Genomic DNA, 18,401 nt, shown 5'->3' on the forward strand with positions numbered 1-18,401 from the left:
CCACTCTGTTTTCTTGTGCTTTTTGGACCTTTTGAATTTCAAGCAGATTGCTGTAACTTTTTGTTATCCCAGATTATACTCCGGTATAACCCAGATTATATTTAAGTTGGGTTTTTTGCTTAGCGGTTGCTATAGACTCTTAGTTTGTGCTAGAGGCACTGAGTTAAGTGTCTCTAAGCCTTTTTGTGTTTAATAAAGCTTTGCTTGGACCTTTTATACTGTGTTTGGCATTCTTGAGGCTTCTGGATCTTGACAGGCTGGCTATGTGCATGGGGCAAAATGAAGCATTTCCCCAAATTTCCAGCATGGGAGAAATTAAATTTTCAGTTGAGCATTTAGAAAAACAGGTTAGGCATCCAAAGAAAAAGTGGAAGTAAAGTTACCAAGGGAATGCAAACACAGCAAATTTGAGAGTTCTAAAAGCACATAATTTTACAATGTCTCATTCTCAGCAATACTAGAAATTTGGGAACTGAAGGAAAAATTCATTGGGAGCAGAATGCCTTCATTGGCTCCGTTTCATAGCTACACCTCTGTGCTGGGTCTTATTGTGTATACAGTTCTATATATGTAAAGGAATAGACTTCAACTCCACCCTTTCCTTAAGCCTGTGCTAAGTACATAGCACCTATTCATATGTCTGGCTGAAGAGACAAGGCTTTAAATGTGAGGGACATACATGCCAGCCCCACTCCACTCCTAACATCCGCTCTCATTCTCGACTCCCTCCCTGTTTTGATATATTTAACATCTTCTTGGATTGCCTTCCCATTCAGTGACCATTCAAAGTAATTCAAAATAATCTGTAATGAATGAAATATAATTTCCAAAAGATCCACACTGAGCCAAAGAAGCCAGGTAAAATATTCATAATACAATTAAAGTGAAGACTCCTCTGTTATGAAGGAGTGCTTTAATCACCAATTCCAAACAACACTCTAAAGGCAAATGTGAAATGGACACACAGCTGATTTAAAGGAAGCACAAATGGAGAACAATTAGAGTTCTTTGAAACTCTTTTTTTAAAAAAAACTTTGTAATATTAAACAGAGCTTGAATAAACAATTGGGGGAAGAGAGAAATCAAGTTTTTTTTCAAACATGCCCTCCATTATGTGCAGGATCTCATATGCACACATGGAACTCTACTTGTACATATATTAAGATACTAGCCGTCCCCTACCATGCATTGCTGTGGCCCAGTCTGGTGATCTGGAAAATAAAGTAATGAGAACGTGTTGGTTTCTAATATATGTAATTCCTTTATGCTTGTGGGTAAACAGTATTTTTTGCTGTTTCTTCATCAGTATTGAGGTAGAGATTGTCTGGTTTGCTTACGCTGGAACACACAACATATAATTGTCCTTCTTTAGGAGTCCCTTTCAAATCTATGATACTATATCTCTCTGTGTGTGAATTATATACATCTATCTACATCTATGGCTGGATGGCTCTTTGTCAGGAGGAGGGCTTTGATTACTTTTCTTGTCCTGGTGAAGGGAGATGGACTGGATGGCCTTAAGTATTTTCTGTTGGTCATGGAGGTTCCGTGTGAGAAGTTTGCCCCAATTTTGTTGTTGGTGGGTTTCAGAATGCTCTTTGATTGAAGGTGAACTATAAATCCCAGTAACTACAACTCCCAAATGTCAAGGTCTATTTCCCCCCAAACTCCATCAGTGTTCATATTTGGGCATATGGAATATGCGTGCCAAGTTTGGTCCAAATCCATCATTATTTAGTCTACAGTGGTCTCTGGATGTAGGTGAACCACAACTCCCAAACTCAAGGTCAATGCCCACCAAACCCTTCTAGTGTTTTCTATTGGGCATGGCAGTCCTGTGTGCCAAGTTTGGTTCAATTCCATCATTGGTGGAGTTCAGAATGCTCTTTGATTGTAGGTTAACTCTAAATCCCAGCAACTACAACTCCCAAATGACAAAATCATTTTTTTAAGTAATAATCACTCCTTGGATTAGTAGGTGTCTTGTCGTCAAATTTGACAGTAATTCATCCAGTGATTTTTGAGTTATGTTAATCCCACAAACAAACATTACATTTTTATTTATATAGATTTGCATGTGCACATATACAGTCCAGTGCATAACAAAATGGTTTAAAAAAAAAAACAACCCTTCTGCCCGAATGTCTCCCATTTGCCCTCCATCTTGTTCCAATACAGAGGAAACCTATGAGGACAGCGGGAAAAGAAATCCCGGGACCCACAGGTTCTCAGATCTTGGGCTTTTTATCTTCCATTTAAAATCCACATTTTGGAAGTGCCCCTAGAGATTCCAAGAGTAGTGTTCCTTCTAGGAATGTATAGGTCTTCCACTGTGTCTTTACAACAGACATTGACCACAAAGTCACACAAGAAGACCCAGAGATTCTGAAAGAGAACATTTTAATCAAATCAACTAAGAATCAAACATGCACAAATCAAATTTACAAATATGGAGGACAAATTATTTCAAACACAAACAAGAAAAACTATCCCAGGAACTCTTTGACCTGGGGAAAATGTCCAACCAGAGGGGAGGAGAAAGAGTTAATTGTTGTTTTGTTAGCAATCTCCCTCTACCTACCCCCCTTGTGTCTCAAACACAGCCCAAGAAGCCTTCAAAAATTATTTATGCAGGAAGAAGTAGGGCTAGACAAGCTTACTCTCATCTCAGCAAGTTGGATTCACCATAAGTTTACTACTGTTTTCAGAGATGTGTGATAATACCCAGAGTAAGGTCAAGATAACTAAAACCATTAATGAGGAACACACAAACTACGGCCCTTTTCACACGGGCCCAAATTTGGTGGGTTTTTGTACTTTTACCATGGAACCAACCTGCTCCCATCACACACTTCTGTGGCAGCTACATGGCGAAACTGTTTCAAAAACCCTGCCACCACCAAAAAATTATTGGTGGCTCACAATGAGAGGCTTCCCATCTTTCCATAAGGAAAGGTGGGTTGAGCCGGCTTATAGAGGTGGCAGGACCGAGAGCAGGGCCTCCCCAGATGATCTTAAAGTCCTTGATGGTTCATAGGAAGAGATAAATTCAGACAGGTAAAGTGGGCCAGAGTCATTTAGGGCTTTATAGGTCAAAACCAGCACTTTGAATTGTGCTCAGAAGCTAATAGGCAGCCAGTGGAGCTGGTGAAACAAGGGCGTTGTGCGCTCCCTGTACCCCACTCCTGTATGTAACCTGGCTGCTGAGCATTGGACTAGATGAAGCTTCCGAGCAGTCATCAGAGGCAATCCCACATAGAGCGCATTGCAGTAGTCTATTCGGGAGGTAACAAGAGTGTGGACCACCGTGGCCAAGTCAGACCTCCAAAGAAGGCAATATTGTCAAAATTGGGAGTAATTCCCATTCAAGATACTCAGGAGTGACTATGCATAAGATAATATTGTAAACCTCCAAGGCTGGCTGTATTTTTTCAGGGCCAGCATTACAGTGCCAAAAGAAAGCCACAAGACTTTCCTTCTCTCCTGACTGACTGACAGTCTCTCTTTGCAGCCTTGACAATCTAAACCTCAGCAGCATTTGAACTAGTCTGCTTGACACCAGTGTAAAAACACACGACTTCTATATGGAATTCCTGAGTATCTGGTGCAAGGCCAAAACGTTTTCAGTAGAATGCCTTGCTTCTTCCAAGCAAGTATACTTCCTTTTTCCTCCAGTCATGGAATGTATAGAAAAATATGTGTGGGGTTTCCTGTTCTATATGCAGGAATGTATATAGCACAGCAAACAATATGGGACATATTTATGAGCATGAAAACAGAACTTGGTATCACAGTAAAAAAAAATTAGTCATGCGGCATAATGCTTTCAAAATTCCATGCTCTTGAGGATTTCATGGGCTGCTGAATATATAACATTAAATCCAAACTTGGAAATGTTACTTGTTTTATTACTAACTCCCAGAATCCTCTACGGCACCATGATCCAGATCACAATTTCCTATTAAATGCATAGGACAGTTAGTGAAATCCAATGGCTTCCACCAGAATGAGCAGAAGAAACAAATATCCCTCAGTACATGCCTCATGATATCTTAAAATATTACTGTTGATGGATTTCCCAACCCTTTTGATCAGAGTTTTGGGGTACATAGAGGGCTGCAAGAGAAAGAAGACTTTGCCAGTTCTGATGATGTGCATCTTACTATTCATTTTTACTTTTCTCAGATGTGGATAAGGACTGCAGTGGACATGGAGGGGAAAGATAATCCCTTCCCATCTGTGCCCCTTCAAATTCACACATCACATGCAAGCAGCAGGGACAGTTTAAAACAGAGCTATTCAAAGTACAACAACAAGTATAACAAATTAGCATTTGCAAGGCTTGCTAAACAAGCTGATTTTCCTATTTATGAATACAGCTGAAGTATCTTCTGCAGAGTCCATTGTAAACACTACACAACAGATTTGTGTAAATATCTAAAACTGCCACATTCAGAAAAAAAATACTGTTGCCAAATTTTGAGACCCCAATATTGAGCTAAGGGGACCCCATTTGGGGTAAAGTTAAGAGGCAAACCACCCATTCCCTCTTTTGGTGAGTATTTTGGGTTTCTTTGATGAACAAATATATTATGAGTGGGCAATTGTAGCTTTAGCTCTATAAGTCACATAAGCCCTAACCAGTAGAGCACGTAGCAAGGGGGCACAATTGTCTACTACAGGTTTGTGTAGTGTCCACACATCTTCAACAAAATCACACCATTCTCTATATCATCATGGACCGGGACTGTGGTGCAGCAGGCTGGGAGTCAGCAGCATTAAGATCACTACTGACCGAAAGGTCATGAGTTCGAAGCCAGCCCAGGTCGGAGTGAGCTTCCTACCAATTTGTGTAGCTTGCTGTCAACTTTTGCAGCCCAAAAGACAGTTGCATCTGTCAAGTAGGAAATTTAGGTACCGCTTATGTGGGGAGGTAAAATTAACTCATTTATGAGATCATAAAAATATCCAGCAAGCATGCAAAGAATGAGGAAATACTTCATCAGTGTCCACCAGGGACAGCTTCCCTGGTGGCCTGAATACCCTCAAGAAAAAGCTGGAATGTTAAAGTGCCTCTGTGTCTGTCTATAAATGTTATGTGTCTATGGCATTGAATGTTTGAGAAGGGCAGAATATAAATACTGTAAATAAATAATTAAATAAATAAATAAACTGTTTTGATATCTGTGCCTTATAGTGACTCATTTAAGATGAGAGATTGGGGAAAACAGTGTGGTCTTTTCTACTACCTGTTGCAGATTTGGCAGCATTTCTGTACAAAATGGTCTCAGAGAACCCCTTCCTTGGATTACCCACCTTCTCTGTTGGTAATGCTGCATTTGGTACAATCTGTGCCACCTCCCTAAAGCAAACAGTTTATCATCCTTTGTTTTTAATTCTCTTATTAATGAAAAGGGGTAGCCAATAGACTGCAAGGAAAGGGAACTGAAGGGTCAGGAGTTCCAGGGGCTGACAAAGGACCCCCTGCTTTAGTGTGGGCCTTGACAGATACCCGGTGATGCCAGCCCTTGTTGCCAGCTCCATCCTTATTAGGTCCCAACTAAAGGTGCAACAAATTCTAGTCTGAGCACAATTCAGTACACACAAAGGCAGAACAGCACAAGGAGAGAGCCTCATTCTAATGTATTTGTATCAAATAGTCCTTTCTATGTACCAAGTTCTTGTGCAGAGATGTGTTTTTAAGATGCATATAAAATGCTTCTCGGTCAGCAAGTCAAGTCTTTGCTCTGAACGACCCATTGATGAGAAGCTACACTGTGGTGTTTTTCCTCCCCCCTCCTTTTTACCCTAAAATGTGAGTTTGCTGCCTATTATTCAATGCTGTTTTGTTAAATTAGGGAACAGAGAGTGTTTTATTCTTTCCCAGAAGTGCCCTTTCAGATTTCTGTAATTGCGTGTTCTAATCCCCAGGAAGCCAGGGAAGATCGGGATCAGTCACGATTGGACTCCATGGTACTGCTCATTTTGAAACTGGACCAGCTGGATCAAGATATTGAGAATGCCCTCACTGTAGGGTCCTTGCCATCCAGCATGCTGGCACAAACACGGAAACCCGTACCTGTGAGCATACTTGTTTACTCATCTTTTATCTAGTTCTGTATTTACCTATTTCATTCTATTCTCTTTCCCTTTCTCTCTCTCTCTCTCTCTCTCTCTCTCTCTCAATTGCGGTGTGCTTAAGTATCATGTTTTAAAAATTAAGAGGCATATTTATCTTTCTGATTCCTAGTTAACCATTTATTTCTTCTTGATCACTCTCTATAATGAAAGATTAATGAAACTGCCAGAACAAAACATGTGAAAGGTACAATATTTAGGGGCTATCAGACTGTTTCCAATGCTTTTCTATTCTTAACAGCAGATGGATAAGGCTGAATGCACCAAGTAGTGAATTTGAAATGGAGAGTGCCAAAATGAGGTATCGATAATGATTTTGTTCCACTTCTCAGGAAAACCCAACACCTTGTTTATGTAGCCATTTATAAGCAGTTTAGAAAGTCTGGCTCTGTTACAATAATAATCATGGTATACCAAATTATTTGTAATTTAAGATAAGCATGAAATCCAGGAGAAACTATAATGATATGGGAAGGGATGAGGCAAATCACTATTTCTGAAACGCCTAGTTAGTTTTCAAAGTTGTTTTGAAATGAACAGCCAATTAGTTATATAACACTTTTAAGAGTTATATAGCACCCTCCTATCTTTGGAAGATGTTTAGTTTTTTATGCATCAGAGGTGGGAAGTGTTCCCTTGATATGTCATTAGGCTAAAATCCGTAGCATTTATTCTCATTGGTTATATCAGAGCTTATAGAAGTTGCTATTCAACAACATCCAAGGAGCCACACGGTTCCCATCGTGTGAGTTTTCGTTCTCTTTGTTTTCCAGTAAAAAGCTCATCTCATCTGTGGGCATCTCATTCACAGCAAGTGAGCAACAGCGTGTTTAAGATCTGTCTCTGCATGTAAATAATAATAATAATAATAATAATAATAATAATAATAATAACAACATTAAATGGTCAATGCAAGTGGGATCTTAGTAACGGATCATTCTGCAACTGCAACCTTTTTTAAAAAAAGAAGAAGTTGACCACACATATGCTGGAGGACCTACAAATGCCCCGGAGAAGTATTCTCTCCAGGAATGTCTAGGTCTTACCTCATGATCCTAGGGGATCTAGTGATTCCTTGAGAGAATATATTAGTTAAATCTGCAAAAGTTCAACCCAAAAATGTGGAAAGGTGACTGTAGGAACCTATTTTCCTGCTTCAACCTGAACAATTCATTAGTTACCAACAGCTAGACTTCCAATAAGAATATTACACAGAGGTCATAATCTGTGTCCTACCAGTGAGGTCAACACATTGAGAGAACTTAGTAGAGGACCTTCTATGCTATCTTGCCTCATTGAGGAACATCTTACTCTTAGAAGCCTGATTTGCACTGCCAAGACGTTTTTCATTCTGATGCCAAACAAAAAATATATTTTTATTAATGTCTTTGAGGTCTAAGCGATTTTATACAAAGCTGCCAATATGCGTGGTTTTAAATTGTGTCAGGTGGTTTACACTGTTTTTGAACAATCTTGTTTAAGCTTGCCAAATTGTTTAATATGCTTTTAATCTGTTTAAATTGGTTTTTACAGTTTTAAATTGCTACCATTGATTTTGTGGCTCAGAGATCTTTCAATACAGGGCCAGATATAAATATTTTAGTAAATAAATGCCAGTTACTAACCAAATATGTTAACACTTTTCAATAAATCTTGCAATCTCTACATTTAGACCAGACCTTTGCAATCTGGTCCCTCCAGATGTAGACAACATTGTCCTGGGAAATCTAAAAATTGTAATCCTACCCAACTGCAGAGAACCAGTGTGAAGAGAGTGGTATCAGTCCTTTGCCCATTTACCTGGAGCTCCCGGTAGTGCAGTGGGTTAAAGCGCTGAGCTGCTGAACTTGCTGACCGAAAGGTCGCAGGTTCAAATCTGGGGAGCGACGTGAGCTCCAGCTGTTAGCCCCAGCTTTTGCCAACCTAGCAGTTCGAAATATGCAAATGTGAGTAGATCAATAGGTACCACTCTGGCAGGAAGGTAATGGTGCTCCATGCAGTCATGCTGGCCACATGACCTTGGAGGTGTCTACAGACAATGCTGGTTCTTCAGCTTAGAAATGGAGATGAGCACCAACTTCCAGAGTCGGGCACGACTAGACTTAATGTCAGGTGAAAACCTTTATATTTTATATACCTTACCTACACTCTATGCTGTGTTCATTGACAACAAATGACTCTGATGCATGGGTGTTATCAAGAATTTTCGACTGCATGAGCTTCAGGATAATGAAGTCACTCCAGCTGCACAATGAGTTGCAGATTTTAGCAAAGGTTTCAGATGTTTCCAGAGACAAAAGGTGGAGATGGAATCAGAGTTGCACAGAAATGCCAAGATAAGACATACCAAAATATGAATCTCCTGAAAACTAAATAAGGCTGAATATTTATTTTTGAATGTAAAGGCATTGATTTATGGTATAGATCAGTGGCAGAAGAGCAGTTATTCGATACTTTTCATTTGGACAACAAGGTCATATAGGAGAAAAGAAAGGAGGAATTTGTACACTTATTAAATTAATGCATGTCTTGATGTGTTTCTGGTAGCTAGTAGCATTGTAGTCACTTAAAGAGTGTGTGTATATACTTTTAAAAGTTGCCATTATTTTTTAAAGGATCTGGGATTATGTACAGACAGTGGAATAGATGCTGCTACACTGAGTCATCTGCAAACAAGCATACCGCCATCTCTTCCTGCTCCCCATGGTATTGATCAAACATTTCCCATTCCGATGGCTGGATCTGGAGCTAAACCAAAGGCTGGGGTGAGTTAACAAACCTTACATGTAACACTGATTTCATGCTCATAAAATAGTGATGACACAGGGACTGCAGACAGTATCTTGCAAGCTACATTGTATTTTCTTCCTTACAGGGATACATGCTGGGAATGCTCCCAGAAAATCATGGTGTTGTTAAAAGTTGGAGAGGCTTTGTGTACTTTTAATGGTTGTGTTGTTGTTGTGTGCCTTCAAGTCATTGCTGTCATATGGAAACCCTAAGGCAAACCTATCAGAAGAAGATGTCTTTACCTCCCTCTCAGGCTGAAAAAGTGTAACTTGCCTAAGGCCACTCAGTATTTATTTATCGTGTCAGGAGCGAACCAAAACAGTTGTATTGCATTAAAAACAAACAAACAAATAAACAAAACACAACGTTTGCAGACTTGGTATTCTATTAAATGTCCTTTGACCAGTAGCAGGGCTCAGGTTGCATTGCAGCAGGTGATCTGTGGTTTGCTCTTCTCCAAACTCACATGTCGTGGATTCAACTTTGTAGCCCCATTTCTTAAGGTTGGCTCTGCATCTTGTGGTGCAAGAGTGCGGTCTGTTCAGTGCCTTCCAAGTCGCCCAGTTTTCTGTGTGCCCAGGAGGGAGTCTCTCATTTGGTATCAGCCATTGATTGAGGATCTGGGTTTGAGCCTGCCACTTTTGGACTCTCGCTTGCTGAGATGTTCCAGTGAGTGTCTCTGTAGATCTTAGAAAACTATTTCTTGATTTAAGTCGTTGGCATGCTGGCTGATATCCAAACAGGGGGTGGGCCGGAGATGTCACTCCTTGGTCCTTTCACTATTGGTTGCTACTCCCCGGCGGAAGTCAGGTGGTGCAATACCAACTAAACAGTGTAAACAGATACCCCGTGATAATGCAGCATGTCTCATTAAGAGTCACATCCACTGTTTTAGCGTGGTGAGATCCCACTGATTGAGCAGGGATTTGAACATTGGTCCTGAGAGTTGTAGTCCATCACTCCAACTACTACAGCACGTTGGATCTCCCCTGGTTGTGTAATAGAGGACACTTCGGTAAATGTTGCTTGTCACACATCCCAGAAACAAGTACCATCTGCCAAAGAGAGATGGCCCCTCATCAAATTACAAATCTCAGGATTCCAGAGCATTGAGTCATGGCAATTAAAGTGATGTCAAACTGCATTTTATTCTGCAGTGTAGATGCAATCTCAGAGCCAAGCCATATATAATGTGGCCATCTGTATTGTGTCTGACAAGAACCCAGAGTTACAGAATACAGGTTATGTGACCAAATATTTTTGCTTTTCTCTTTCTTTGGCCTTGACTATTTCTTTTAAATCAGCTGGTTTCTGTTTAAATCCTATTAGAACATTTCCCAGAATTATTTAAACCACGTACCTCCATTGTTACTATTCCTGGAATATGAATTATCATACCTTTTAGCTCTGAATGGAGTATGGGCAAAACAAAAATGTTTTGAGCTTTTAATGTTTGCATGGATAAGCAAACAACAACAATGACGTGTGATGTATGTGCACTTGTCTTTTGACTGTAAGATCAAATACCAGTCGTGTTTCATGTGATTGTTTCTTGAATGTTCATTCCTGAAATGCAATGTTGTGTGTTATTGTATTGTTGGCTGAAGCATATGGTATAAAATCAGTAGCCCACCTTCAACCCAGTCGTCTCTTTCTTGCTTTCCAGTGTTTTTTCTTTCATATCATATTTTCCTTCTCTATTCAAATTGCTGGCTTTAGCCCATAAAGCCCTAAACGGTTCCAGCCCAGCTTATCTATCCAAACGCATCTCTCCCTATGAACCTTCCAGGAACTTGAGATTGTCTTAGGAGGCCCTGCTCTCGATCCCACCTGCTTCACAAGCACATTTGGCGGGGATGAGAGACAGGACCTTCTCTGTGGTGGCTCCTCGGCTATGGAACTCCCTGCCTAGGGATATTAGATCAACCCCCTCCCTCCTGATGGATCAAAAAAGAGTGAAAAGAGTGAAAAGAAGACATTTTTATAATTTTTATTATTCATTGTTTTTATGGTCTTTAAATGTTATGTAATGTTTTGTGGGTTTTTTGTTTGTTTTTTCTTTTTGTTTTTTGTGGGGTGTTTTGGGGGTTTTTTTGTTTTTGTTTTGTTTGTTTTTTTGTTATTGTTGTTGTTTGCTTTTTACCGATGTATGTATTTTTATATATGCCATCTAATTGTTGCCGACTAGTACGCCGCCCTGAGTCACCTTCGGGCTGATATGGGCGGGATACAAATGTCATAAATAAATAAATAAATAAATATTCAGTGTCGGCTTCCCCAGAGTCAAAAATCTTTGTGCCTCCTCACCATGTGCTATTTCTCTTCTCTCCTCCATTCCTTTTCCCCCCTCCTTTGTTTTTATCTCCATTTTCTAATTCCCAACAGTCATATCTAGTCTTTCTAGGCAGTAGGGATCAACCATTCAATATCAGCTTCTCTTTCTGGATTGCCATTTTCTGGTTCACAAAATCCAGAAAGCTGGATATCCCAATCTTAAAATCTGTGATATTACAAAAGGCCAGAAATGAAGAAATTAGGACTATCAAGGACAGTTTTACTAGCCTGATTTGAAATCAGGTACAAGCATATGTACCAAGCCTCAAAGCTCCCTGTTCTGTAGCAATAGCTAGTGGCAGACACAATATCATACTGCTTGCTCCAGAAAAAAAAATAGTTTAAAAAATCCATTTTAAGAATAACCCTGAGATGTATGCCTTCAGGATCTTTTTAAGTATGAATGTCTAGTTTTGGTTTCAGTCTCAGAAGCACATACTTGTATTATTATCATTATACATATATTCATAATAATTCAGAAGATTTATGTGATGTATAGCTGTACTTGGTGTTTTAGTTATTTATATGTCTTGTCTATTTCTTTATTAACACTCATTCCTGCTGGATGTTCATGTTGAACTTAAGCATTCTGCTATTGTTCTTAGTTTCAGCAATGTTGATTGCACCCTGTTCATTCAGATACTACAGCAGGAGTTCTCAAACTCTGCTCGGGGGCTCAGTGGGCACTCTACCTCCTCTGGGGTTTCTGCTGCTGCTGTTATTGTTGTTGTTGTTACAAAGGCTGGATGGCCATCTGTTGGGGGTGTTTAATAGTGCTTTTCCTGATGACAAAACTTTGGACTGAATGACCCCAGAGGTCCTCCACTGAAATACTGTTTATGTTGGTTAAAACTGTAAAAGGGAAAGGGAAAGGTTTTCCCCTGACATTAAGTCTAGTCATTTCTGGCTCTGGGGGTTGGTCCTCATCTCCGATTCTAAGCCAAAGAGCCGATGTTGTCCATAGACACCTCGAAGGTCATGTGGCCAGCATGACTGCATGGAGCATCGTTACCTTCCCACCGTAGTGGTACATATTGATATACTCACATTTGCATTAATCAATTAATCAATGCAGAAATATGAATTTCCAACCAAAAACCAAAATTTTATGCAAACCTCTAGGCTTATATAAAGAGAAAGGGGCTGTGGCTAAAACACTAAGCTGTAGAACCTGGTTTTTCTTGAAATTGTCTAGTCAAGTCCATCTCTGGGGGTTGGTGCTCATCTCCATTTTTAAGCTGAAGAGATGTCGTTCATAGACACCTCCTAGGTCATGTGGCTGGTGTGACTACGTGGAGCACCATTACCTTCCTGCTGAAGTGGTACCTATTGATCTATTCACATTTGCATGTTTTCGAACTGCTAGGTTGGCAAAAGTTGGGGCTAACAGTGGGAGCTCATGCATCTCCCTGGATTCGAATCTGTGACCTTTTGATCATCAAGTTCAGCAGCTCAGCAGTTTAACCCACTGCACCACTAGGGGCTTGAAATTGTTCTTTATTTTAAATTATTATTATTATTATTATTATTATTACTATTACTATTATTACTATTATTATTTGAAACACAACAAGATGAGTCCACAGCAGACACTCTGCTGGCTATTGAATTGGATCACAGGTCGGACACTTCCCAAGTGTTGAGGACTGTGTGATGTATTGGCGAATAATGCATGCAAATCCCAGTAAGGTGGCCTTCTGCAGCTGGCAGATGATAATTTTGTCAACGCTGATTGTGTTTAAGTGCAGGCCAAGGTCTTTAGGCACTGCACCCAGTGTGCCAATCACCACTGGGACCACCTTGACTGGCTTGTGCCAGAGTCTTTGCAGTTCAATCTTTAAATCCTCATATTGTGTCAGCTTTTCCAGTTGTTTCTCTTCAATCCTGCTGTTACCTGGGATTGCAACATCAGCAATCCATACTTTGTTTTTTAACATGATCGTGAAGTCAGGAGTATTGTGCTCCAAAACTCTGTCTGAATTCAGATGTCCCAGAGTAGTTTGACATTTTCATTCTCTGTAACTTTTTCCAGCTAGTGATCTCACCAGTTCTTTGTCACAGGCAGATGGTATTTGTGGTATTTATTTATGTATTTCCTATATTTATACCCCGCCCTTCTCCCCCCGAAGTTCCAATTAATCATCTGAGCAACGGTGTTATGCCTCTGCTTGTAGTCTGTCTGCACGATCTTCTTGCTATTATTATTCTTACTATTATTATTGCACTGTGAATTAGTTCACCCAAACATTCCCCATCTATCTGCCACTGCCCCAACCATGTCTAATATATATACATTATATATGATATAATGTATTATATAATAGATATAAAAGTTTCTCGTGGGGCTCCACGAGAAACTTTTACTTCAAAAAGGGCTCCATGGCTGAAAAAGTTTGAGAACCCTGTACTGGAATATTGCTTGCTGGCAGAAACAGATATGGAAATAAAAATTTCAGCAGATTTCAGAATGGAAAGTGCTTCTCTGCTCAAGCTTTTTATTATTGTGATCTAAAGTGGAACCATGTGGCCAAGCCTGTTCTAGAATATGTCTGCATCTAACTGTGCAATCCTATACATGTGTACTCAAACATAAGCCTCATTAAATTCACTGAAGCTTACTCACAGGTAAATGAATATGGGATTACAGCCTTACACCTTCTTCCACAAGCCAAAGAATATTGGTTCCAAATGATCTGTTTTTTGCTTAAGTCGGTTGGAAGTCTTTTCCAGAAATATTGAAACCACTATTCTGGCATGCCGTATTCAATATCATGCAGAAATAACTTGAGACTAATTCAGATTCCGAAAATGAACAATAGAGAGAAACAACGGTCCAGTACATTTAGTTTATCCATCAATGGCTGCCTGAAATCATGCAGATCAACCTTTCCTGCCCAAGTCAGGAAATTGCCAATAGAGAAATTTATCTTTGTATTCCATTCTATTTATTGGAGTTAAACTGGCCCGTTGCCTTTGTATAAAATGGGCCATAACAATAAAACAAAGGCAGTGTGCTTGTGACAGCTTTATTTTAGATTATATTTTCCAATCTGGAAAGCTGATTTATTTTGAATAAGCCCACATGAGATATTTTATTTCCTTCTTGCGATATTTTGGAGGCCATTCAATATTCTTAGAAGGGTTTGCTTGGGCATTGGATTCATTTATTAATATGATATAAAAAAACCAAGTGAAAAATGATTTTAGTTGTGTGAATGACTGGATAAAAACACTGAACTATCACTCACAATGAATTTTGACAATAAAAATACCCAAAGTGGTCAATCTTATTATGATAGCAAAAAAGAAATACAAATGTGGGAACAATATGACCCCCTTATCCACAGATTCAATACCCATGGTAGGAGCCCCCGGTGGCACAGTGGGTTAAACTCCTATGCGGAAGGACTGAAGACCGACAGGTCGCAGGTTCGAATCCGGGAAGAGTGTGGATGAGCTCCCTCTATCAACTCCAGCTCCCCATTGCAGGGACATGAGAAAAGCCTCCCACAAGGGTGGTAAAACATCAAAACATCCAGGCGTCCCCTGGGCAACGTCCTTGCAGACGGCCAATTCTCGCACACCAGAAGCGACTTGCAGTTTCTCAAGTAGCTCCTGACATGACAAAAAAATACCCATGGTTTCACTTACCCACACTCCAAAAAAAAATACCATCCTTGAAGTGTGTGTGGTCCTTTCAAGGCCCTCCAGTGTGATTCCATGGTATGCTTCCAGAATCATAAATCCAAGTTGAAATCGATACTGAGTCACTGAATTCAGACATCACACCATCCGCTTCATCTTCATCTGACTCACTGGGATTTGATTAGGATAAACTGGAGATGCGGTGGAAAGCTGTATTAAGTTTGAGCTCATATGAGGAAAAATGGAGTAGACATGTATTGACTAAAGAAATAATAATATGTGTGATGTCCAACCAATATTTGAAAAGTATCATTAAAGTATGTGTGTGTGCTAAGATTTATTTATCTGTCAAACTAATAATTCAATATTCAATTGTGGTATGACATCACGTGATTACTACAGCTTATGTGAATAAGGGATGCAAATCTTAAATTTCTTTCTACAGAGAAGATCAAATACTAGTACAGTTTTTTCTCTAAGCTGAAAGTTATCAAAAAGTAAATAGCTTTTGAAACCTAGTCACAGTTTGCACAAAACTCAATGAACCTTACTCTGCAGAAGTTTCAGGGGGGGGGGTGTGTGTGCAAGAAACAGCAATTTCTGTGCAGGAAACAGCAATTTCTGCACAGAAATCATAATTTTCTTTGCAGAAATTACTATTCCTATAACTTATTTCCTGTCTAATTTTATTTTCTACACAGAAAATTCTGTTTTCTGCACAAAAACCAATATTCTAAGCAGGATACTGGATTTTCTGGAGCCCCCGGTGGCGCAGTGGGTTAAACGCCTGTGCCTAAAGACCTTGGCCTGCACTTAAACACAATCGCAGGTCGCATGTTCGAATCCGGGGAAAGGCAGATGAGCTCCCTCTATCAACTCCAGCTCCTCTTGCAGGGACATGAGAAAAGCCTCCCACAAGGATGATAAAAACATCAAATCATTCGGGCGTCCCCTGGGCAACGTCCTTGCAGACGGCCAATTCTCTCACAACAGAAGCGACTTGCAGTTTCTCAAGTTGCTCCTGACACGACAAAAAAAACCTGGATTTTCCATGAAAATCATGTGCACTCTTTAGCCACTTTGAGTCCCCTTCAGGGGAGATAAAACAGGGTATAAATATAATAATAATAATAATAATAATAATAATAATAATAATAATAACCAATGCCATCAAAGTCAGAATTGAAAAGTTGACAACAGATCCCAAATGTAGACTTTGCAAGGAAACAGATGAAACAATAGATTACATCCTGAGCTGCTGCAAGAAGATTGCACAGACAGTCTACAAGCAGAGGCACAACACCATTGCTCAGATGATTCATTGGAACTTGTGCCACAAATACCATCTGCCTGCAACAAAGAACTGGTGGGATCACAAGCCAGAAAAAGTTACTGAGATTGAACACGCCAAACTCCTCTGGGACTTATGGATTCAGACAGAGTTTTGGAGCATAATACTCCTGACCTCTCAATTGTGTTAAAAAACAAAGTATGGATCATTGATGTCGCAATCCCAGGTGAAAGCAAGATTGCAGAGAAACAACTGGAAAAGCTGACACGATATGAGGATTTAAAAATCGAACTGCAAAGACTCTGGCACAAACCAGTAAAGGTGGTCCCAGTGGTGATCGGCACACAGGGTGCAGTGCCTAAAGACCTTGGCCTGCACTTAAACACAATCGGCGCTGACAAAATTACCATCTGCCAGCTGCAGAAGGCCACCTTACTGGGATCTGCACACATTATTCGCCGATACATCACACAATCCTAGACACTTGGGAAGTGTCCGACGTGTGATCCAATTCAACAGCCAGCAGAGTGTCTGCTGTGGACTCATCTTGTTGTGTTTCAAATAATAATAATAATAATAATAATAACAACAACAACAACAACAACAACAACAACAATACATCACACAGTCCTAGACACTTGGGAAGTATTTGACTTGTGATTTTGTGATATGAAATCCAGCATATAGATCTCATTTGCTGTGACATACTATGTTTTTGTGTCATTATAATAACAACAACAACAACATAAGCTTGGAGCTGCAAAGATGATCTCCTATCTAAGAGTGTCCACATGAGAGTTGCCTAACACTCAAAAAACCCTGTTTAACCTCTTTTTCCAATTTTAAAAAATAGTCTTTCCTATCCTCATGCGAATTGATTTCGTTTTATCTGACATGATGAAATATGCAATGTCCGAACCACAAGACCCTCCAGATGTTGCTGGACTGTAATTCCACAGGCATCTCACCACTACCCATGTTCCCAGGGACTGATAGAACCTAAAGCTGAGTAGCATACGGAGACCCTAATGAATTCTCACCCCTGATCTATAGATAGTCTTGATCTCTGATGGCTTATTCAGAGATGAGCTTAACATTGGTTTGTTACATTTTTCCTATATCAAGAGGGTGTATTTTTCTGTAGCTGTGAAAAATGGCTCACCACAACATGGCTGTTTAATGTGGAATGTGTGTTTGGGGTCATCCATATGTTATTGATTTCATCAGCTCGGATTTTTATTTGCCATTCTGACCCAGACACTGATTTCTAAACTTTTAAATATGTACTTGGCAATTGAAAACCACAAAGGAATGTAAATCAGTCTGAAAACACAACAGTCAGCAGTCCTTTGCCCCAGTAAGCATGAGAAACATCAAGAAAGTGAAGCTTATAAGAAGAGGGAAGAAGGAGTTAAGCATACCAGATGTCACTGTCTGGTGGAGAAACTGATGTCACACACATCTGGGTAACTATCATGGCTGTGTTGATTGCATTTCAACATAATGTAAATAGTCTAAGTGACAGTAAAGCTGTGGTTTTATATCTTGAAACTAAGTATATATAGGAGATAGCTACAAACAGTAGTCCAAAGCCACACTTCTTTGATTTTACTTGCCTTTAAGTTTTGCAATGGAAATTGGCTGGAATTTTTATACAGTTGGGAAGTAAACAAGTCAAGACAGTGCTGTCAATGGAAATGAAATCTTGCCCATCTTTTGTATTCATTTAAAGACCCCCCCCCCCAAAAAAAAACATTTTGTGTAGGATTCAATTATAATGACACATTTCTCATTTTCCAGCATCTGCTTGTTAGGAGTATTTCATAGTTCAATAGTCTAAAATATTTCACAGCCTTGGTACATTTTGATTAGTTCATTCCTGCACAAGATATATTTAAGGAGTTAATCATTATGAATCTCAGTGTGGAAATACTTAATGCCAATCACACAAGGACTGAAATCTTGTTGGTTAGTTCTAACTAAAGTAGACCTATTGAATGGTGAATCAACACACAGGGAAATTGATTCAATGATCTACTATAGTTGACATTTATAATAGGATTGAGGTCAGAGTATATTCACATAGAGTAGATAGAAACAATTTAGAGTGTCACTGTGATTTTCCACAATGGAGAAATATGTTATGCTTCTGAATTTCAGTTGTAGGCATGATCCCATAATCTGTTTCTGGCTTCTTGAACAT

General features: G+C 39.6%; 1 protein-coding gene across 2 annotated transcripts in view; it reads left to right on the forward strand.

The window, feature by feature from the left end:
* The window catches only part of DLC1 (DLC1 Rho GTPase activating protein), a 316,025-nt gene that overhangs the window by 62,878 nt on the left and 234,746 nt on the right, over nucleotides 1-18,401 (forward strand). For both annotated transcript variants that reach the window (XM_060778552.2, XM_060778551.2), the window contains exons 3-4: nucleotides 5,932-6,081; nucleotides 8,754-8,903. In XM_060778552.2, coding sequence (XP_060634535.2) covers nucleotides 5,932-6,081; nucleotides 8,754-8,903 — 300 coding nt within the window. The remainder of the gene's footprint in view (nucleotides 1-5,931; nucleotides 6,082-8,753; nucleotides 8,904-18,401) is intronic.

This window comes from Anolis sagrei, chromosome 5 (assembly GCF_037176765.1).
Source record: "Anolis sagrei isolate rAnoSag1 chromosome 5, rAnoSag1.mat, whole genome shotgun sequence".
NCBI classification, from domain to species: Eukaryota; Metazoa; Chordata; class Lepidosauria; order Squamata; family Dactyloidae; genus Anolis; species Anolis sagrei.